This window comes from Pogoniulus pusillus, chromosome 22 (genome assembly GCF_015220805.1).
Source record: "Pogoniulus pusillus isolate bPogPus1 chromosome 22, bPogPus1.pri, whole genome shotgun sequence".
Classification (NCBI taxonomy): Eukaryota; Metazoa; Chordata; class Aves; order Piciformes; family Lybiidae; genus Pogoniulus; species Pogoniulus pusillus.
The window spans coordinates 5,178,526-5,201,943 of NC_087285.1; the positions used below are offsets into that span (position 1 = coordinate 5,178,526).

At 45.9% G+C, this 23,418-nt stretch overlaps 1 protein-coding gene across 8 annotated transcripts in view; it reads left to right on the forward strand.

Annotated features, from left to right (window-relative positions):
- RAPGEF6 (Rap guanine nucleotide exchange factor 6) overlaps positions 1–22,351 on the forward strand; it is a 169,550-nt gene extending 147,199 nt beyond the window's left edge. For 5 of the 8 annotated variants that reach the window (XM_064161533.1, XM_064161535.1, XM_064161534.1 and 2 more), the window contains 8 exons: positions 714–934; positions 2,827–3,018; positions 3,735–3,869; positions 5,265–5,378; positions 7,819–8,044; positions 10,846–11,357; positions 15,110–15,421; positions 17,459–22,351. In XM_064161533.1, the coding sequence (XP_064017603.1) occupies positions 714–934; positions 2,827–3,018; positions 3,735–3,869; positions 5,265–5,378; positions 7,819–8,044; positions 10,846–11,357; positions 15,110–15,421; positions 17,459–17,484 (1,738 nt within the window). In that variant the 3' untranslated portion in view covers positions 17,485–22,351. The remainder of the gene's footprint in view (positions 1–713; positions 935–2,826; positions 3,019–3,734; positions 3,870–5,264; positions 5,379–7,818; positions 8,045–10,845; positions 11,358–15,109; positions 15,422–17,458) is intronic. The other 3 variants (XM_064161537.1, XM_064161540.1, XR_010306358.1) reach the window with 2 other exon arrangements.
- The last annotated feature ends 1,067 nt before the right edge of the window (positions 22,352–23,418 follow it).

Genomic DNA, 23,418 nt, shown 5'->3' on the forward strand with positions numbered 1-23,418 from the left:
AGTAACTGCTGTGCAAGAACCATTTTGGGGTTATTTGGTTTTATCTCAGCTGCTGGTAGAGTTGGCAGCTCAGAATTGGGAGTGTTGAAGAGCATCACCTTTCAGAGATGCAAGCTCATACAGGTCTGGGCATCTGTATATTCTCACTGCCTTCTGGCCCTCTACTGGGAGATGTTTTTTAACCGAGCTGCTCTTCTGTGAATGTTTTAAATGGGAGGAAGAAGCTGGCTGCATAATAACATGGACTTTTTCCATTTTGAACAAAATTCCCCTCTTACTTAAGGTCAGAAGCTCAGTTTTCTAAGGGGAGGTTTCTCTTGTAAGGCTGATGCAAACTGGGCACCAAGTGCCTTTAAACAACAAAGTCATCAAGTCTGTCCACTCTTACCAGCTGAAGCAGAGTGGGGTCTGCAGCACAAACCCGTTCATGAGCAGAGCTAGATGGGTGCTCCCTGCGGCATTGTGCCTCATCCCTGCAAGTTCCACACTTCCATGTGCAATCCTTTTCTAGACTCCAACTGCTGCTATTGATTTATCAGAGTACTTTAAGACAGTGTTGATTTAATGCTGTTCATCTCTTTAACTCATTTGCATCAGCATGCCTTAGCCCTAACTGAAGATGATTGGTATTAATCTGCTTTGCCATGTGCTGCTGTAGCTCCTTGTTGCAGTCAAAAGCTAAGAACTGACCACTTTGCTCTTTTCTTTTCTAGATCCCTGAGCCAGGGCAGCACAAACTCCAACATGCTGGATGTACAGGGAGGTGCTCACAAGAAACGTGCCCGACGCAGCTCGCTCCTGAACGCCAAGAAGCTCTATGAGGACGCACAGATGGCCAGGAAGGTGAAGCAGTATTTATCCAACCTCAACGTAGAGACAGATGAAGAGAAGATCCAGATATTGTCACTTCAGTGTGAGCCTGCCTATAGCACTTGTAAGTACAGTGACATAAAGCAGTGTCATGATCTAAGACATCTATAAGCATCTTTTTTCTTCCCTAAAAATACTCCATTTAAGATCTTGGCTGAGTGCTTGTTTGTCAGTTCGTGTGCTAACAGCTCTAGCAAAGCAGCATTTGTCCTCAGATCTTGGTTGAGTTCAGAAAACTTCAGTGGTGTTTTCTGTTTTGACCTTTAGTTCTGAAGCTCTGTGTTTTTCCATCAGTCTGGAAGGAAATTCAATAGTACATTAGCTCTGTTCTTGCCCTGCCGTCCTTGGGCAGCATTAGGAAGGATAAAAGTAACGTTTACCATATGAAGAGCCAGAAAATGAAAAGAGACAAAATCAATATAGAAATGGCAATGGATTACAGCTTGGAATAAACCAAGATTGTGCAGAAGTTAGGTCAATATTGACTGATGGGATTGACATGGCTTGACAGTCAAAAACTGAGGGCTGCAGCAGGACAGTTTCCAGAACTTGAACTCCTGTGCAGCTGTCCCACTGAACAAACTGTTGCCTGACCAGCTGGCTTACAAACAGGATGTTCTTCTTCACAGGTGAGAGCTGGGGATTGCCCTTTGTTTTGATCCTTAGGCATTCTTGCTTCCATGGAAGGTAATTTGTTTAAAAATTCTTGGCACTGCTGGGTGAGGCCACACCTTGAATACTGGGTTCAGTTTTGAATCACTCACTCCAAGGACACTGAGATGCTGGAGCAGGTCCAGAGAAGGGCAATAAAGCTGGTGAAGGGTCGGGAGAACAGGGCTGTTGAAGAGCAGCTGAGGGAACTGAGGTTTTTCAGCCTGGAGAAATGGAGATTAAAAGGAGACCTTCTGGCTCTTTGCAGCTCTTTGAAAGGAGGCTGGAGCCAAGTGGAGCTTGGAGTCTTCTCCCAAGAAACAAGTAGTGGGACAGAAGGAAATGGCCTCAAGTTAAGAGGCTGTTGTTCCATGGTTGGTTTTCAGTTGCTCTAAGTAAATGTTTTAAAGTCTTGTTTGTATGGTGCTAGCCATCTCCAGATGAAACAACTCCACTTCCCTCAGCTGCTCCTCACTGGCCCACTTCTCCAGGCCCTTCATCAGCTTCATTGCCTGTCTCTGGACATGCTCCAGCCCCTCAATGTCCTTCCCAGGGCTCGGGGCCCAAAACTGAACCCAGTATTCCAAGTGCAGCCTCACCAGTGCTGAGAACAGAGATGCAATCACTTTCCTGGTCTTGTTGGCCACGCTATTGCTGATCCAGGCTGGGATGCTTTTGGCCTTCTTGGCCAGCTGAGAAAGCACAGTGGTGCAGATAGGTTATGTTTTGCACATACCCAGAAAGGCAGGAGGTGCAGCCCCCACCCAGCCTTTCCTCAGCAGTAAGACTCTCACGGCCTTGCTTGCAGGAGGAATAATGCTGCAATCCTAAGGTTTCCACGGGAATTTCAGGAGAAGTCAGCTGGCCTTAACTCCAGAATTTACTAACTGCTGGGTGATTAAAGCAGAAAGTGACTCAGGGCTTTGTGTTTTAAATCAATTGTGCCACCTAGTGAAAGGCTTGATGCCAGCTGCAGAACAGCTGTGCCTGAAGATCTGGGTGGCGTGATGTCACTTTGAAGGAGGTGCTGTTGTGCTTTTGCACCTTTGGTGCAAACTTTAATTGTGGTAGAAATAAAGGACTTTTTTTCTCTTTTGCTAAACCTCCATTAGAGTTGTTCTTTTAAGTAGTGCTTCAGGTAAGAGCCTCTTCAGTGCAACAAGATAGGTGTGTTTGGAACAGAAATGGTTTCAAATACATTTTCTCTGCTTCATACCCTGGTTGCTTTGTCTGGTTACTCAGGATGCCTGCAATAATCTTGCAGTTCTAAGTTCACAATATTTGTATTCAACTTTTCCATAACAGTGACAAAGAATTTAAGTGAGCGAAGAGGAGGAAAATCCTCTGAAATGTCTCCAGTACCCATGAGGTCAATTGGCCAAAGCACCAAATCCCATCAACATCAACAGAACAGGATGAGTCAAGTTCTTCAGGTTCCAACTGTGAATTTATACCCCAGCAGGAAAAAGGGACTGACAAAGGATCATGTCACATTCAGTGAGTATCTTCAGCTCACCTGTCTGGAGAGTTCTGTAGATGAAGTAACTAGGAGGGAGGAGGTGTCTGTGGCTGGGTGGGTTATTGGAGGTACTGTTGTGCTTCACTGACTTCTTGCACTTGAAAACAGCTGAAGGCTGTGGCTGTGGTTTTAGAGGGTGTGCTGTTTACTTAGTTGTTTGCTCAGTTTGTAATAACTTTTCTTAAAACAGCTAATTATAAGGTGCTGGTTCCAAATCTGCTCTCGATTTAGTTTCGTTCCTTGTAACTTAGCACTTGAGAAGGAGACTCCACTCTGGGCAGCCTGCTCCGAGGCTCCAGCACCCTCATGGCAAACAATTTTCTCCTTGGGTTCACATGGAATCTCCTGGGTTGCAGTTTGTGCTCATTGCCCCTTGAGCTGCTGCTGGGCACCACTGCAAAGAGCCTGGCCTCATTCTCATGCCTTCTGTCCATTAGATACAGATAAGCACTGAGAAGATCTGTGTGTTTCAACACACATCAGGTGAGCATCCAGCAGCAGAGGTGACCACTTAGATGTGGTCTGAGTTTGAAACTGATACTACCTTCACATGCAGAATTCACCTGAACAGCTGCTCCTGCCTTTGCTGAACGCTCCAGGGCTTGGCCGATGTGATGCTGATGTGTTGTTTGAAGAGATACCACTAGCCCCAGAGAGCGATTCTGAGCAGTAAATGGTTCTGTTGGCTTTGTAGGCACGGGCTCCCCCCAGAAGTCGTTAAGCTTGTCTGAGGAAGTAAGTAGTAAGAAACAAACAGATGACACTATGTCCATGGCATCTTCTTTGCACTCCAGCCCACCTGCTTCTCCTCAGGGCTCTCCACGCAAAGGTACGTGTGAGGCATGAACATTCATCTTGCATGTGTCAGCATCCTGGGGTCTATGTTGTACCAAAACCGGGGTGGGCAGTGGCAGAAATACTTAGAATCATAGAATCAATCAGGTTGGAAGAGACCTCCAAGATCATCCAGTCCAACCTATCCCCCAGCCCTATCCAGTCAACTAGACCATGGCACTAAGTGCCTCATCCAGCCTTTTCTTGAACACCTCCAGGGATGGCGACTCCACCACCTCCCTAGGCAGCCCATTCCAATGGCAACTGCATGGAGTATTTTTTGGTGGTGACCAGTTCAGACTGAGGTGGCCACTTACATGAGTGGGATTCCCAAATCTGGGGATGCCTTGAAGACACCAATGTTGTGCAGAAACTGAGGCTGTTGAGACATCTGATGTTTTTACCTAAGGCAGCTTGAATATCACCTAAGACAGCTTGAATATCACCTAAGGCAGCTGGAGTATCAGGTGCTGAAATGGAGCTGGAAATAAAATGATGTTGTAGTTCTTCACAACAGATGGGTTTGATAGCTGCAAGAGTATTGAATCCATCTAAATCCTCAAGTCACTGTTCATATTTGTTGTTCTTGTGCACAGGGCTTTGTATACACCCCTGTCTATCATGATGCCCTGAGAATCCCTTTATTTTTGATGTCTTCATCTTAAAAGACCTGCATCACTTCATCTTTAGTCAACTTTGGATGGGAATTCATTTGAAATCTCTTAACACCACTTTGTAGTCAGCCAGTGTGGTCAGTGTCCAATGGCGTAAGGCATTTCCCTCCCTTCTGTGCTGCTTTCGACACACAGCTCAAAGCCACTTGGTTAGCATGGCATGGCACAGTGACCTGCTGCATCTTCTCACCTTTCTCAGCAGGAGATCATGCTGGTCTGTCCACTTCTGCCTTCACAAGATGCTGTTTCCTTTAGCAGAATGCCACTTAATTTCCTTAAACACAGCATATACATATGAGCTTAATTACTGAGGTCACCAAACTTAGCTCCACTGGGATGGTTTTTTGAGCATCGCTCACAAACCTGTGATTTTTGTTAACTTGCAGCTGGTTCTTTGGGATTATTTCATTGATTCAACTTGCTTTCAGTGTATTTTTAGCACTGATGTAATTTTGTTTGAGGTGATGCATACCCTGTTGTGTTAACAGCTCATGGGACTAAAATTAGGTGCTTCACAGACAGCAGTCAGACATCATCTGAGGCATGAACACCTTCCACTTAATCTTAGATGTCATTTTCTTTTGAGCTGTACCCAAGTGATATGCAAATAGGATTGGAGGGGGAAAAAAAAAGGTTTTAAAATCAGGACACTTTTTTTTTCCCTATTATTTATCTCAGCACTTCTCAAGATCTGCCTTTTGTGTTCTTGGTTGTAGTTGGCAACATCCAAAGGTCGGATAACTGCAGTCAGATGAATCTCTCTGGCTCGTCCTCGTCGCTCGCCAGTGAAACCAGCAACAAGAACAGTGGACAGCGCAGCTATGGAATAGGTGGGGCTTACTTACAAAAGAAAATCTGGATGATTGTCAAAGCAAGAAACAATTCTGATATAAAGGAGAAGGGAGAAAGAGAGGAGGAGAGTGAAAAGGCAGAAGCTGAGCGTGAGCGCAGGAAAACAAAGGAACCCCTGTTTAGAAGACTTAGGGAAAGGAGCTTCTCCAGGGAAAGAACAGCTTTTGCTGCAAAAAGGGAAGCAGAGCACAGTGAAGCCTCAGAAGGGAGTGAAAAGCAAAAGGAGAAAGACAGTGATGCTCTGAGTACCACAAGTATCTATAGCAACAGCAGTCTGCGGACACCCTACTGCCTGTGCGTGAAGTCTAGGAGGAGAAGGAAGACCATATGATGTGTTTTGAGAAGAAAGACTGTGGTGTCCACTTCATGTCAGACAGACTGATTCTGAGTTATTTCAGCCTTGTTCATTTACATGTTTAAGCTGTTTGATGTGCTTCCCTTCCAGATATTTGTGTCAGTTATTTATAGCTACCCACCCTTACAGTGCAGTGAAGGCAGTAATGTGAAGTTTAGAGAGCCAAGGAACAGGTACAGTGACAGTTCTGTTATTCAGTGTTTCCCAAATGCCAACCAAACAGTAAGTTCTGCCACTCTCTCTTCATTAGACTCCAGGTAGTCCCTCTCATGATATAAATCAAATGCTCACAGTATTGGTGTAGATCATAGAATTGTTTCATTTGGAAAAGGCCTCTGAGATCATTGAGTCCAACCATCAGTGCAACAGCACCATGGCCATTAAACCATGTGCCTGGGTGCCACATTCACAGGTTTCTTGAACACCTCGAGGCATGGTGACTCCACCACCTCCCTGGGCAGCCTGTTCCAATGCCTGACCACTCTTGCAGCAAAGAATTTTTTCCTAGTCTCCAACCTAAACCTCCTCTTGCACAATTTCCTCTCATTGTCACGTGTGCATTGGTGACATCTTCTGCTGACCTTTTCAGCCCAGGGAAGATCTGCACCTAGGACATGTGGTGAACTGGTCAAGAGAGGACATTGTCCCACTGTGTTTGGCATTGTGAGGCCTCACTTTGGTTGCTGCAGCTCTGGGCTCCACAGTGGAAGAGGATATAAAAATACTGCGTACAGATGAAGGCAACAAGGGCAGTGAGAAGACTTTTGAGGACATGACTTAGGTGGAGAAACTGAGGTCACTTCATCTGCTCACATTAGAGCATGGGAGACCGAAGGATGTCTTCATTGCTGTCTTCAGCTTCCTCATGAGAGGGAGTGGAGAGGGGGAGGTGTTGATCCCTTCTCTCTGGTGGGTGGTGATTGGTTACCTTGGAATGACTTAAAGCTGGAAGTTCAGATTTAGAGAAAAGTTCTTCACCAAGGGGCTGGTCAAGCAGTGGAAAAGCTCCCCAGGGAAGTAGTCATAGCTTTAAACCTTTCAATGTCCAAGAAGCATTCAGACAATGCTCTTGGACAATTCAGCTTTTAGATTGCTCTGTGTGGAGGTGGACCAGTCACTAAACCCAAAGGACTTCAGAGTGTGTTTTCCTTCAATCCAGCCCAGATGAACTTTGCCAAGTTCTGTTCAGTTCAGTTCTTTCCCTGATTCCCTGAAGTCTTAAAAAGAAATGATTTAGGCAAGTTGTCCATGCTGAGGGTTTTTCTGATGCAGTCTTGAGGACAGATGTCCCATCTGGAGTCACTTTAGCTCTGCCAACAGTAATGTCTACAGGCTATATGTAGTAAGAGCCCGTGGAAGTCTCTTCTGTGTTCACCCCAGGTACTGGGAAGAGGAGGTGTTGGACATATGTGGCCGTGTGCATTATTTGTGTTTGAAAGAAGTGATGTGAGGGTAGGGGTAAGCCAAGCAGAGGAAATACATTAGATATTTTGCTCTGAAAGTGAAGAGGTCTTCAGCTGTTTCCTTCTACAGTAGTGGCATCTGGTCCAGCTCCTGCCAAAGCTCAATTTCCCACTTTTGCTTCCTTCTCTGTTCATTTTGGAACGGATAGTAAAAATGAAGAAGACCATATGGCTAATCCCTGAGAGCTAATAGCTGCCTTTTACCTTAGTCAGCCTCTCCTTGTCCACTGCCAAAGCCTCTCCTGAGTCTCACATGGCATGCAGGGCAGAGGCACAGTGGGAAATGCACAGCAGTTATGGTAGAGAGCTCAGCTCCTGGAAAGTTGAAGTGGCTTGAGCTCTCTACCCACTCTTCATGCTATTTATGTAGGTTTCACCTTCTGGTCTAGGTGGTAGTGGAGTTGCAAGCAGGTTACTGGTGTCACCAGACTTGCATTAATAAATTGCAGAGCTAGGTGCTGATAGATGCTGCAGTGGCCTGATCGTGTGCAAACAGGGTCTGGCTGAAGTTTCTGAAATGTGGGTGTCTGTACTTCATTGTTACACCTAGGAAGCTTCAATTACTCTTTGACCAAGATGTTTTCTTCTCCTCTCCCTCAGGCTATGCCCTCATACCTTCCACTAAATCTGATAACTTCTCAGACTCCAGTCACAGTGAGATTTCATCCCGGTCCAGCATCGTGAGCAACTGTTCAGTGGACTCGATGTCAGCGGCGCTGCAGGACGAGAGGAGTTTGTCACAGTCTCTCATTGTGGTGGATTCAGCAGGGGCAGAGAGAAAAGAACATCCTCAACCTCTATCTGATTATGGCCAGCCATGCCCAGGGTAAGACACAACTGGTTTGGATTTGGGTTGGACTTGGTGTCCTGTTGTCACAGAATCAGCTTAGGTTGGAAGTGACCTTTCAAGTCCTTCATCTAGTCCAATCCCCCTGCAGTCATCAAGGACATTGCAACTGGAGCAGGTTGCTTAGAGTCCCTAATAACTGCACCTGCAATGGTTCCAGGGATGGGGCATCTACCACTTCTCTGGCTAACCTGGGCCACAGTCTCACCATCCTCAGTGGAAAAGAATTCTTCCTTCTCTCCAGTCTAGATCTTCCTCTTTTAGCTTAAACCGTTCCCCCTTGTCCTGTACCAGCAGGCCCGCCTCAAAAGTCTGTCCCCAGCTTTATGATTGGCCCCCTGAAGTACTGAAAGACCACCAGAAGCTCTCCCTAAAGTCTTCTGTTTTCCAGGCTGAACAACCCCAACTCTGTCAGCCTGGCCTCCCAGCAGAGCTGTGATGGTTTTTATGGCTTCTTTTCAACCTGCTCCAACAGGTCCAGGTGTCAGAAGGGATAACAGAGGTTTGGCCAGTTATAGACTCTGCTGTGGTCATTAAGCCTTTGCCTGGAGAACTGGCTGCTCTGTGTGAGAAGAACCTGTTCTCCCAAGGAATTTTTCTCCCCTGGGTAGACAATGGCTTGTTCCCATCAGTGGGGTTCAGGTGGAGATCTCTTGCAGGAGACTCTAAATGTCTTAATAGCTAGAATGACGTCTAAGAAATCAGTGCAGACGTGAGAGAGAGCAGGACAGGAACAGGATATTCTCAGCTCTCTCTGAGTCAGCAGTGCCACTCACTTAATAGAATCTAATGTCATTTGAAAGGATTTTCCTTGTTAGCTTTTGTTGCCTGGGTGAGCTGGAAGCTTTCTGCCTCAGTCTTCCTCAGAGCTTCCAGATGCAAGGTCTCATTGCTTTAGTGCAGTGAGAGCATGTCCTGAGCTGTCAGTTTGAACTGGAAAATTCTTATTTGGTCCTACTGGGCATGAAGCCATTAAGGATTTCTTGGGATAATGTCTTCTGCTCTTAGGTTCAAGCTGGTAGGGTTGCTTCTCACTGATTTTTATAGCTCATTTCTAAAGCACTGTAAGGGCTTTCTGACTGGACTCTGAAGAGCTGGGTGATGCTGTTCTGTGTAACTGATGATGACACATCAGTGTTCTGTGATGTTCTCTCCTCTACAAGAGCTTCTCGGGTGTGTTTAGCTGAAGTGCTGCAGCTCTTCAGCAATCATCGATTCTGATTATTTTGTTGGGTTAAGGTGAGAATTTCAAGGTAGATTTCATAAATAAAAATCATTCTCTTTTGTAAAAAGCATAAACACACACCTGAGGGTTTGGTCAGGACAGTACCAGCATGCTGAGCAAAATGCCCCTTCAGTGGCCATCAAAAGCCACCTTCAGTGGTGGCTGTGGTTGCACCAAGGACCTCTGCTACTCTCCTAACTCACTTCTCTGCGAATCAAAAGCAGATTGTTCATGTTTTGTGGTTGTTCCTTTACATCTTAGTTTCAGTGGAGGGAAGAAAGACATTTTTATGTAGCAAAACACTTTATGTAGAGAAAATCAAGGAAAAAAACAAAGTTGTTTGCACATTTCTCAGATGTGTTCCTCGATTTCACAATGTGTCAGTAAACTGCTGAGGGATTGTGTGGAATTCCAACGCGCTGCCCATGTGTCATAACCAGAAGTAGTTAAGAGACTTGAATGATGTCTAACAATCATAATTTCATGTATTCTAAATGCATACAAACCTGGCTTTCTTTCCCTCCCCCCCTTAATTATGCACTGACACTGATTACAGCTTTCAGCATCCATTTCTTAAACAAGAAATTGTGTACTGAGGCCTTCAGAATCTATCACTCCAGATCGTTTCCACAACTGTTATTTATGTTCAGTATTTCCAAATGCTCTTGAAAATCCAACTGCCTCCAGTCAGTCTAAACAGCTTTGTAGAATCACAGAATGACAGAACTGCTTTGGTTGGAAGAGACCTTTAAGATCATTCAGTCCAACCACTGCAGAATGACAGAACTGCTTTGGTTGGAAAAGACCTTTAATATCATTCGGTCCAACCACTAACCCAGCCCTGCCAGGTCTCCACTAAACTGTGTCCCTCAGCAGCTTATCCACACAGTTTTGAAACCCCTACAGGGGTTGGGACTCCACCTCTGCTGTGGGCAGCCTAGGCCAGGTCCTGACAACCCTTTTGGGGAGGAAACTGTTCCCCATGTCCAACCCAAACCTCCCCTGGCACAGCCAGTTCTGTTGCTGCCAGTGAAAATCTTGGGTTTTTTGTTCTGAATGTTTTGGTGGTGTTGTCTCAGTTTATACATGCAGAGAAGAAGGTGGTGGCAGCCTGAAACTAAGAGATCAGTCCTCCTCTGCTTCATTCCAGACAGTCTTGCTGGAGGTTATAGAAAGCAGCTTCTGTGGATCAGATTTTTATGGCTCTGGGATCAAGCCTGCAAATGCCAGGAAACACATGGACGTGGCACTTCGGGACATGGTTTAATGGCAGTGGTGGTGTTGGGTTGGTAGTTAGACTTGGTGATCTTAGAGGTCTCTGCCAACTGAAACAGTTCTACGATTCTGTACCTCCTGGAGACTTCTTGCTCCCTTGGGAATAACATCCCTGCTGCCACGTGCAGTAGTGAGTTGGGAATAGCTGTGTCTCTTGTCAGTGCTCCGTGTGCCTCAGCCTTGCTGCCTTGCTGTTTTACGACAGGTGTCTTTCAAACCAGCTGTCTCTGACTCTGCCACTTACGTTTTTTCCTGTGGTTTCTGCTGTTCCCAAACGCAGCTGGTCAGTCACCAGGCCTGCTCTCATCAGGGGCATGGCCTTCACGTCCTCCATGAGCAGCGAGGAGATCTCCCACGAGCACATCACGGTAGAGGCGGCAGACAGCGGCCGGGGAAGCTGGACTTCATGCTCAAGTAGCTCTCATGACAACTTCCAGAATATCCCAAACCAGAAGAGCTGGGATCTGCTCAATTCCTACCGCCACACCCAGCTGGACGGACCTATAGCTGAAGTTGACCCCACAAACTGTTACTCCGAGGAGGCTTATCTGTACTCGGAAGCCTTTTCCAAAGCCAACAGGCAGTCGAAGGGCAGCGCGGAGCTCGACCAGTCCCGGCAGAGCTGGGCCTCCTCCAGCTCACTCTCAGACACCTACGAAACGAACTATGGGACAATAAAGCGCAGGGGGCTGGAGAACTCCCCAGCAGAGCAGGCAGAGGCTTTGGACTCTAAAGCCGGCGCTGATACCGCTTACAAGACTGTCACTTCCAGCACGGAGAAAGGCCTGATAGGTAAGCCGAGCCAGCAGCTTGGGCCTGCTTTCACGTTGGCACCGGGTTGGTAAGACACCACTTCAGCAGGTCTGGGGGCTGCACAGCATGTTAAACTGGGCTTGGCCTGCAGTTTTAACCACCACACCAACAGGCAGGCTCTGTGCTTTCAGGCCACTTTCTTTTGCATTAGGACAACTGAAATAATTCAGCAATCCACATCCCAGACACTTCAGGAGAACTGCTGTCAGAAGAATGCCAGGCAGCTCTCCTCTGCACCGTGACCTTCTCTTGTTGTGGATGGTCTTGGAAGCACTCATCAGTGTAGGTGTTCCTCTGGCAAGCAGCAATGAGCATGGAGGGCTTCTTGACGTCCCTGTAATACAGATTTTCCAGCTTGACTGCTGCATGGTACTAAGCTTTCCCACTTCTCTGGGGCTTGGCCATCTTTCCTCCACAGGGCTTTGGTCTCTGGAAGCTCAAGAGCAAGGCAGATTCCCTTCCTATCTTTGTTCAGTTGTACAGCTGCAGTTTGGCTGTATTTGAAAGGAGAAAAACACATAAATTAGCTTTTTAGAGACCCATAGTTCTACCAAGCAAGATGTGCCCTTGTCTTAGTAAGTTCAGCAGCCAAACCTGAAAGAACTGGTAGGAACAGGATGAAACAGAGTGCAAAGCTTTCTAGACTGCAAATCAAGGGATGCAGCTAAAATGCAATTTAATTACTGAGTAGATTGCTGGAGGGGTTTATGTTATCAAAGGTAAACATCACACGTAGAGTAGAGGTCTTGGATTGCATTCCTCCTCCTTGGCTCTGCAGAAGAAAGGCAGCATGGTGGAGCTTTGCAGAAAACTTGCTCACAGCTTGCTCTGTGCCTGTGCTCTGCCCTTGTAGCCTTCCTGAGCTGCTTTGGGAGGTGGTGTGGTAGTATTCAGTAGGTGCTGTCTTTGCTCACAGCTCTTCCCCTCCTTTTTCACAGTCATAGATTGCATGAGGTTGGAAGGGACCCTTGAAGGTCATCTTGTCCAACACCGCTGCAGTCAGCAGGGACAACTCCAACTAGATCAGGCTGCTTAGGGCCCCATCACATTTGACCTTGAATGTCTCCAAGGATGGGCCTCCACCACATCCCTGGGCAAGCTGTTCCACTATTTCTCCACCCTCATTGCAAAGAATTTCCTCTTGATGTCCAACCTAAATCTAACCTGCTCCAGTTTCAAGCCATTGCCCCTTGTCCTGTCACCACAGGCCCTTCTAAAAAGTCTTCTTTTAGATCCCCTTCAGATACTAAAATGCAGCTTTAAGGTCTCACTGAAACCTTCCTTTCTCCAGGCTGAACACCTCCAACTCTCAGTCTGTCCTCACAGGGGAGGTGCTCCAGCTCTCTGACCACCTTCGTGGCCTCCTCTAGTGCATTCTAGCAGGTCCATGTCCTTTTTATGCTGGGGGCTCCAAAGGTGGACAGTACTCCAGATGAGGTCTCAATAGAGCAGAGAGGGAGAATCACCTCTCTCGAGCTGCTGCAACTTTTAATTCAGTTTGCTGCACCGTGTAGCTGTCTTCCTTTGTGCAGCCACAGCATGCTGGCAGGGAACACTCAGCAACATGCTTCTGCAGAATGTGCACCTTCTTAAGCAAAGATCTGCTGCAGGTGGATGGAATTTCTGCTTTTCAAATGCAAGTCTCTTAGTGTCATACAATATGCCAAAGAGATTTTCACTCTCTTTCACTGTTTGGTTCTTCTCTACAACCAGCACGTTGCCAGAGTCTGTAATGACTCTCTGAACTCAGGGAACTGCAAACACAGACAGGAATCTTCAGTTCATTTATCACTGAGTGCTGGTGTGGAATAATTGTCCAAAAGAGACATGTTTTTGCCCAAAAGCTTTAAAATGGAGCTGGAAAGGTGTTTCCCACATACTCGTGGCAGAATCTGTAGATGTGATGTCTTCATAACTTTATGTACGCCTCTACCCTCTGCAACATCAAATATTTCTGGTCCAACCTTTGCTTTACCAACAGAGGATATATGGAAGTGTGATGTGCCCTTGCTGTACATCCAAAGGGAAAAGTTTTTCCCAATCCTTTTACCTGTTACAGACATCAGAATTTTCATTGCTGCCTTTGGCCTGCATTTCCCTCAACCACTGTGTGGAATTTCACCTCATTTTCTTTATTGACTGAGTATTTGAGTAATCATCTGCTTGGGAAGGATGAAACCCTGTGAAAAGGTTTTGTAACCTCCCGAGGCTGTTGGTGGGTGACAAATGATGGGCATGAAATGCTGTTAGAATGCTTTATTTTGATAGAATTTGTAAAATATGAACTGGGACTGTACAACAGGGCACATTATTCCTACTTGTGTTATTGCAGTAAGCTAGGTACTAGCTCTAGGAAGCCTGAAGATTTCTCCTTTAAAAGAGAATATTTCCACCCTCATCGGGTCCTACAAACCCAACCAAGAGTGAAGGTTGAGGATTAGCCTGGAGGACCCAGCCCTTCCCCAGCCCTTCAGGCAGAAGAAAGCCTCCTTCACTCCCCTGCTTTCTCCTGGAGCCCAGTTAAATGGAAATGGTTCCTATAAATCATCAGTATGGATCTCTGCCTGGACGCATTGTACCTGCAAAAACACAGACCCTGTGAATTCAGCTTTGTTTCCTGTAAGCCCATGCATGAACCATCAGGTGTGAAGCAGCTCTCGTTCCTGATGCCAGCACCAGGATCTCTAAAAGCAGGATTGCAGATCCACAACACAACAACAACCACTCCTTTATTTTCACCCTTTCACGTAAGAACTTAGTACAGGTGCTGCAGGCAGCAACACTGTGATCAACAGGCACTGGCTGAGATGCATCCAGAGGAAGAGTGCAAAGTCACTCAACTGACAGGTGTTAAAAATTGCCCTCGCTTTGAGACTCTTCTGCTGCAACATGCACGTGGCAAAAGCCCAATTTAACATGCATATGAACCCCAGACCTGGGGGGTGGGTGGGTGGGAGGGGAGGGAGCCTAAAAGAAATCATGCCTGGATTTGAGAGACTATTGTGACCTGTGCTGCTGCTGCTGCTGAAAGGGGCAGGAAGCTCTGGGCATGGGAAACCACTCTTTATTGTGAGAGCACTGAATGCAGGCTCTCTGTACATTTTGCCTCACAGGAGCAGTTTCATGTGGTGTTGTGCTGTTTTCCCTTCCATAATGTAGCTGACTGGATGGGTTCATGTCTGATCACCCATCAGTCGTTACAGCGATGCTGTGCTATAATGAATTTCTCTTAAGCCACTGATGGGTGATGGAGGGGATGTTGTTGAACTCAACCAACAGCTCTTGCTATCAGTCTCTAGCACACAGAACCTGGGGCTTGTTGACCCAGTTTCTTGGGTTCTGGTATCTCAACCCAAACCAAGAGCAGGCTCAGCCAGCAGCACTGCCCTGCTCGCTCTCCATCCATATCACAGAGTGGGAGCAGGGACTATAATGAATACTACAACTGCAAGCTGAATGAAGAGAAGGTTCTAGTTCTGTTTCCACTCCAGCTGGCATCTCACCTAATGAGTTCACAGGTGCTGCTGCTCCTCTAACTTCTTAAACCAAGTAGAAAAGCTAAACTGAGAGGGTGAATAGCTGCTGCTGCCGTTATAACCAGTGTTTCTGCATTTGCATTTTGTTATCAGTTTCTGTTTTGCCATTGTAACATTTCATGATTTTTTAACGTTTTGTTTTCCTTTTTGTTTTTTCTTCTTTTAACATTTCCATTGCTTATTTCTTGTGCCCAGTCTACTGTGTCACCTCACCTAAGAAGGACGATAGGTATAGGGAACCACCGCCCACCCCTCCGGGATATATGGGGATTTCTTTAGCGGACATAAAGGAAGGATCGCCCCACCACCCACACCTAAAACCTCCAGACTATAGTGTGGCAGTGCAGAGGTCAAAGATGCTGCACAGTGACCTCTCTAGACTTTCATCAGCATCTCTCAGTAGTGAACCTGTGGCCTGTATCTCATCGAGGATGCCTCAGTGGCATAGCCGGCAGCCGTCCAGCCCCAAGCTAGCAGATATGACTGACGCAGATAGTGAAGAGGATGGTATGTGCAACACCTGCCTCGGGAGATGTGAACTTGCTGTGTGAATCTGCTCTCTGCCTTCCCAACCCCATCTTCTGGGCTTTCTCTTGGTCATTCTTGGAGATTACACCTTGGTTAATCTCTAGAGATACAACTCCTGTTTGTGTGGCTGTATGCACATGTATATATGAATGTATGCATGGATATACACCTCTGAAAACAGCAAAGAATGCCTTCCCTTCTAGAAAAGCATGTTGGCACCCACCAGACTCTAAATTACAGAGAAATAAATCTACATGTAAACATATGTGAGATCTCCCAAAGCACAGCTGAGACACTCAAGAGCATGTAGCTATGATTTGGTTTGGTTTTGGGTTTTTTGCTTTAGAATCTGTCTCCTCTCAGTGGTGATGATGATTTTAAGGGACACTGCCAGGCTATAGATCACATATGAAAAATCTCCCCCAGCTTCTCTGGGTTGATGAACTGATGTCCTGCTGGTTTAGGTTGGCATCAGAATGCTGATCTGAAAAGGAGTATATTGGAACAAATTGTGGATGCCTCCTCCCTGGAGGCGTTCGAGGCCAGTTTGGATTGGGCCTTGAGCAGCCTGGTCTTAGTGGAAGGTGCCCATGGCAGGGGGGTTGGAACTAGATGACCTTCAACATCCTTTCCAACCCAAACTATGCAGTGAATTTGGGTTTGGTGGGTGCTGCACAACTCTTAACTCATTCCACATTTGCACTCTCAGGTGCCAGCATTAAGCTGCCTCATTCAGCAACTCTTGGAGATGGAGTTTGAAAACACCGAACAAAATAGTGGTGGATTCCTGCTCTCCTGAAGAGTGCATTTGCAAAACCTGACTTCTCAGCCCCACTTAGCCTGACAGTGTCTCTTCCACTTTAATTTGTCATGCTTTTGTTTGAAGCAACAGCCAATGCTCTGAGCATGGCGGGCCCCAAATGCAAGAGTTTGCTCTCACAAAGACTGCTCTTAATGTTGTGTCAAAACTGACTCTGAGTCAGGAGAATTTCTCCTGTTCATCTGCAGATTTGCTTTCAGTACCTGTGCACTGATATGATCTTGCTGTACCCCTTGCTAGTGAGCTCAGTTTTTATTCTTAGAACGCTGTGGTCGCTTCCTTCCATTTCAGTCTGGCCGCAACATGAGCGTGGATTTAGATGAAAACCATTCCTGATGCAAAATGATCTTATCCTGACCCTTTAAAACATGCAAACAACATTTAGCAGATCCATGAGTACTGCAGTTCAAAGAGTGGAACGTGAAAGATACCCAGCAGTAAAATCAAGTTGTGACATTGAGTGGCTTTGATGGAAAAAAACCAAACAATTCATCGCTTCAAACATTTGAATCCAAATTTGTCTAAATTTGTCTTAATTCAGTTTTGATATTTAAGTGGTTTTGATGGGGAAAAAAATGTTAATTGCTTCAAACATTTGAATCCAAATTTGTCTTAATTCAGTTCTGATATTTAGGTGGTTTTGATGGGGAAAAAAATGTTAATTGCTTCAAACATTTGAATCCAAATTTCTCTTAATTCAGTTCTGATATTTAGGTGGTTTTGATGGGGGGAAAAAAATACTAATTGCTTCAAACATTTGAATCCAAATTTTTCTAAGCCAAATTTAACCATGCACTTTCAGACACACTTCTTTTCCTGTTTCTCAGAATGCTTGGTTGTTTTTAGTTGGATTCCAGTGCTCCCTGCATGTTGGCAAGGAATTTACTGGCTTTTCTCCCAAATCTCTGTAGGGTTTGGGATATTGGGAGAGCTGCATGCTGGTAATTTTTGGAGGATCTGGGATTGTATTGCAATATATATCTTGATTGTATGACTTAAATGCCTCCAGATGCTTAAGGGTCTGATAAATGGTGTTAGTGGATATGGTGTGGTCAGTGATTGAGAGAGTGAAACCATCAGGCTGAACCTTTGTCACCAGATAACGTGGTGCTGTTCTGCACCTCTGCATCCAAGGCAGGATGCTGATGGAGTGTTTAACTGTCTTTTCCCCCCCCCTCCCCCTTCTTGTTTTACAGAAGATGAACAAGTATCAGCAGTTTAACCATTGGGTTGTGGTATCAACCACTTCACACAGGGGATGTGGGGAGATGGACCACAAGGATTCTGTTAGCGAAGGCTAACAACTTGCTGCTGCTAACCTCAGACGTTGTGTTTGCCTCTGTCACGAGACAGAACGGGTTGGGTCACCTCTCTCTACCTTCCTTCACTCTGCCACTGCCTGTGAAATAGAAAGCCCCAGCTAGCCACCACGCTGGTGTCTGGAGGTGGACCAGGCTTCATTCATTTAGGAGGACCACTTGTCACCACCGCTTGAAACTTGGACGCATTCTTCTGTACGATACCATAGAATCCTTTAGTAGTTTCCCATTGTCGTTATTTTCTACGTGGCCATTCTGAAAGTGTTATGGACTTCAAAAGAAAGAAACAAGCAAAAATGTATCAAAAAGTCAGCAAAAGCAAAGGACATTGCTGAAGTTATCTGAAAAGTAATTTATTAATTTAAATCTTTTTTATTTCTCCTTTGGGAATTTCCTTTATTCGTGTCGGCAGTGCTCCGGTTGGCTAAGGGAAATGCTTAGTGGGTGCGATGGTAAATGAGCTCCACGCAAACTGTGGTGCTCTCAAACACAGGCAACTAGAGATGGGAGCTTACCAGGTGCAGAAATAAGCTGGATTTTAGGGTGGTTTTAGATTAAATAGAGCACAAAGCCCTACAGAGCAGCATGGGTCATGTCCACCGCTCCCCTCCTACACAGACATAGCAAAACCCTCCACCCTGAAGGATTTCTGGGTGTGTTTTGGTTACCAGCCAACTGAGGCAATAGTTGGTGCTCTCCTGCCCTGGAAAGTTGTTGTTTGAAGTGTGGAAGCTGTGGTTTGCAGGGAACTGGGATGGAGAAGGTTTGAAGTTTCCCCTAAAGAGCTTTCACTGCGAGCTTTCGCCCTGTGGAGCTCGGCATGCAAAGCTGCTGTTGCTAGAAACCAAAACCTAAACCTGTGTGTTGTGGGCTTTAAGATCATCCCACACAGCCTGGCCTTTTGCCAGAGCTGCACAGGATTTAGGTGCAAAGACTACCTGAAAAAAAAAAATCCCCACACCTAAATTAATTCTAAATCACCTCCATTTTACAGTCAAATTAGTGGAGCAGAGTGTGACATGACCTGATGCTTCTGTAGGGGATAAGGCATTTTACCCTGGGTTAGAAAAGATCCTGGCGTTTTCAGCTGGCAAATACAGATTGGGTTTAAATCCTAGGTGAGAAATCCTGCTGGTGTTGATGTCAGTGGCAGTTTTGACTTGCAGCCAGCCAGCATTAACACCTGAGCCTCTGCTTTGACTATGGTCAAAAAAATTGCTTGTTGGATTTTGCTTAGCCAGCCAGAGCACAGAGGGTAGAACTGGAAATACCTGAGCTTTCTTTTCAACTTCACTGTTTTCCCTTGTTGTCTTTTTTCCTTCTCTTCCTCCCACTATTGTTCTCCTTTCTTTTTCTCTTATCTTTTTCTATTTTCCCTTTTTATTTTTGTATTTCTTTTTATCTTTTTTTTTCTTTTTTCCCTTTTCCTCTCTTTTCCTTTTCTTCCTTTTCCCCCTCTCCCCTTCCTTCTTTTTCTTGTTCCTTCCCTCTTCCCTTTTCTCCTTTCTTTCCTAGTTTCTTTCTTTTTCCCCCATGCTCCTATTTTTCTCTTTTCCCCATTTTTCTTTTTCTCTTTTGCCCTGTTTTTGTTTTCCTCCTTCCTCCCTGCTTCCCCCTCCGTTTGTCTCTTCCCCCGTTTTTTTTTCTTTTTTCTCCTTTTTTTCTTCCTCTCTTTTCTTCCTTTTTTCCTTTCCCCTCTTCCTCCCTTTCTTCTCGTTCCCTCCCTCTTCCCTTTTTTCCTTTTTTCCCCTAGTTTTTCTCTTTTTTCCCTGCTCCTCTTTTTCTCTTTTTTCCCTGCTCTTTTTCTCTTTTTTTTCCCTGCTCCTCTTTTTCTCTTTTTTTTCCCCTGCTCCTCTTTTTCTCTTTTTTCCCTGCTCCTCTTTTTCTCTTTTTTTTCCCTGCTCCTCTTTTTCTCTTTTTTTTCCCCTGCTCCTCTTTTTCTCTTTTTTCCCTGCTCCTCTTTTTCTCTTTTTTCCCTGCTCCTCTTTTTCTCTTTTTTTTCCCTGCTCCTCTTTTTCTCTTTTTTCCCTGCTCCTCTTTTTCTCTTTTTCCCTTGTTTTTCTTTTTCTTTTTTCCCTCTGTTCTTCTTTTTCTCAGTTTTGTTTTTCTTTTCTTGCCTTCTTTCCTCCATTCCACACATGATGCCCCCACCCCAGTGTTACAATTGGACATGAATGTGTGAATATGTATTTAAACATTTACTTGTAAATCTCTGTTGTGATGTTTACAGCCTAAGCTAGAACGAAGGTGTTTGTCCTTTTTCCAGTGCCTCAGAGATGATTTCTATATCCATAGTTGTGAAGAGCTTTAAGGATTTATTTTGTTTCCTGTATGTGTGCAGAGGGTGCAAGGTGAATGCAACAACATCTTCTGAAAGTGACACAAGTACCAAAAAAACAACCCAAAGCCTTTTGATGTGCTTTCCCCACAGCAGCTTGGGACTGATGTGCAGAGCCTTAGCCTGCACTCCTGCTGGTGCCAGGTTCAGTATTCCTGGGACTCACCCATACGGATTGGAGTAAGCGACGTAAATGAGCAGCGATGCTGAAGGGAGGGATACCTCAATTAGAAGGTAGGCTCTAGGAGGTATTTTTTCTTGGCACAAGTATCTGAGGAGAAAAAGGTTGAAAGGAGATGTCAGGAATCAGTTGAGGTAAATCACAGTAAATGCAGTTTTGCTTTTTTTGAGGCCTTAATGAACATAACGAACCTGCACAGGCCTTAATGAGTAAAGGGTAACGTGTCAGAGCAATGCAGGGCAGAGGGATGGTTTTCAGCACATGTAATGTTGATCATATAACTGTTCAATTGATGTTTTTGTGGGATGTGAACCCGAGTCCTCCCAGTCCCACCCTCAGCTGTAGTTGCTTGTTAACGTCCCCGTGGAGCGTGCAGCGTGTTCTGTCCGAAACTCCTCTCGTGTTGTGCCAGGGCAATGCAGTCACCTGGCTCCCGTCCCCTCCAGCTCTGCTTTTATTTCAGCCTCTTGAACAAAAAGTACAAGGGATGAGGGCTTGTTACTGAAGTGACTTCCTTTTCCCCAAAAACACTGATTGTGCTGTCTGGAAGGACAGCCTAAAGCTCCTCCAAGGAGCAGGGCTGGGGTCCCCTCCAGCAGCCACAGGAGCAATGAATAAATGGCCCATGGAAGCATGGTGTTTGTACATCAGCAGTGTCAGGACACTGAGAAGGTTTGGAAGCGAGTGAAAGGCTTGCTAATCCTATTTCCCTACTAGCCAGCACAGCTGGTGTAAGTAAATCATGCCTCAGCCATGGACACACGAGCTCCTCCTCTGCTTCTCCTGCCTCACACGCTGTGGTTTGCCTGCCCTGCCCTCGCTGGGCTCGCTCCTTCTTGCTTAGTTTTTAAATCAACCGATCACATTGATCGGGGCCGATAGCCAAATGTAGTGTGTCTGGTGATGGATTTGAAGAGACATTGTCCCTTGTTTTCAGCAGTTCAGATGGGAAGGTGCTCAGTGTACCTGCTCTGCTCCACTTTATTGATGAGATGTCTTCTGGATCGCAGAACCTGACTTGGTCCCTCCAGCAGGTTGCTCTGATGTGGGCTCTGATTTTGATGTCACATCATTCCACTGCCACACCTCAGTGTGCTCCTTGCTTTTGTGTTGGTTTGCTCCTGACCTGCAGGGGTAAAAGCTGGATTTCAGCTATTTAACCACCCACTGTTTCCTTATCCTTCATCAGTCTCAAAACTTCCAAGCAATCGGTTCCAAAACAACCAATTCCCCAAAAATCAGTGAAGTTTTGTAAACTCCACTTGGCCTCTCCAGTGGCAGAAAGGGGAAAATGAGATCATTGAGCCTCTGAGTAGTGGTTTCATCTCCCCTGTACCCGAGGAAATGGAAAGGCACCACCTGCAGGTGTCTGCAGTGCATGTGTCTGCAGGGACCACCTGTAGGAGCGAGTGGATGTTTGCAACCTGCAGTTTCCTAAGCTCGTTGGCTTTGCTTTTACTCCCGCCAGGAATTTCACAGAGGTGAGTGACACTTCCCTGGGAGATGGTCAGAGCCCACAGCTCAGGATGGGGGTGCCCCAAGGGCTCCCTGCACCCATCAGAGGTGGAGAGAGTCCCCAGTTCCCAGGGGCTGGTGGCATCAGTGCTGCCGCAAACCCTCTTCCAGCTTCTCCCGAGTCATTTCATCGCAGGTAGTGGTGGAAGCAGGAACCTGCCAGTTCAAGCATTACTACAACATTAGAATCTGAGTATGGTTTTTAAAATGGCTAAACTTAGCAGTGGCCTACTTGGATCAACTTGGCAGTGGCCTCCCAGACAGCAGAAGAAAGGGATACTCTCTCTTTAGAGAAGCTTTACACATTATATTTGAGAGCGCTTGTACAGAGGGTAATCTCCCTTGACTTCCCAACCCAGCTTTGGCTTCTGTTGTGCTTTTTATCGTTCTATCTTTATTTTTGATATACCTGGAATGCAGTTTAGCTTGGTATTCATGAGATTCTAAATATGTGAGCATATTGGCAAAACTGCACAGATGTACTGATACTCCAATAGCAATTGTACTGCACAAGTCAGTGATTGTAAAGTATTCTGTAACAAGCAATGTTTGTCTCCTATTTTTTGATACCTCTTACACTTATGTCTTTTAGAAAGACAGTGCCTCTGTATGCTTTTTTGTATTTTTACTGAGTGATTGTAAATATTTGTTATATTTTTGGTTAAGAGAATGTTTAAAAGTACTGTTTATTATCCAATCTATTAATATGTTGGAATCAATAAACAATCGACATATATTAGTTCGTTTGGAGCGGTGATCCTCTGGCAGCTAGCAGAGGATGGGAGCTGAGGTGGTGCAGAGTTCCAAGCAGGAAGCAGCCACCAGGTGACTTTCCATTCTCACAATGAGCATGTCCTCAGAAGGGCAGTGAAGCTGGTGAAGGGTGCATAGTGTACAGGTCTTGTGTTCAGCCTGGAGAAGATGAGGCTGAAAGGAGACCTCCTTGCTCTCTACAGCTCCCTGAAAGGAGATTGGAACAAGGTGGGGGTTAGTCTCTTCTCCCAAGCAACAAGGCAAGAGGTAATAGGTTGAACTGGATGATCTTGGAGGTCTCTTCAGACCTGGTTGGTTCTAAGAGGAAATGGCTTCATGTTGCACGAGGTGAGGCTTAGGCTGGAGGTTAGGAACAATTTCTTTGTTGCAAGAGTGGTCAGGCTTTGGAACAGGCTGCCCAGGGAGGTGATGGATGTCCATCCCTGGGGTGTTCAAGGAATGTGTGGACGTGGCACTTGGGGCCATGGTTTATTAGTGGCCATTGTGGTGCTAGGTCGATGGTTGGACTCTGTGATCTTAGAGGGCTTTTCCACCCTGGGTGATTCTATGGCCATCAGGTTTTGGCTTTGCCTTCCCCCAGATCAACTTGCACTATCAGGGGAGCAGCTGGAAGAGCGTCTCTTGTACACACCTGGGTGTGGGTGTACCTCTGATGGTGTCTGTCATGGAAGTACCCCCAAAACAGACAGCAGCAGACACCTGAAAACTGTGGTTTTATTGCAATTAATCTGCTCTCCTCCTGCCACAAGAAACTCGCAGACTGGGATGTCAGTTGGGAATGTCCTGCTGCACAACAAGTTGAACTGTCTTCAGAGAGAAGATCTAAAATGTGCACACAAAAGGAAAATCTCCCCATGGCTACCCAGGACATATCCAGGTAAGCTCACCAAGGGGGGGTGAGGGCTCCTTACATGAGGTCCTGTTCCAAGGGGAGAAGGTCTGAGTGCCAGGCTGCTTCTGTGTGGAGAGAGCAGACCTTACTCTCCATAGCAGGGCTGCATTGGTACCCTTGGTGAGTGTGGCTGTGGT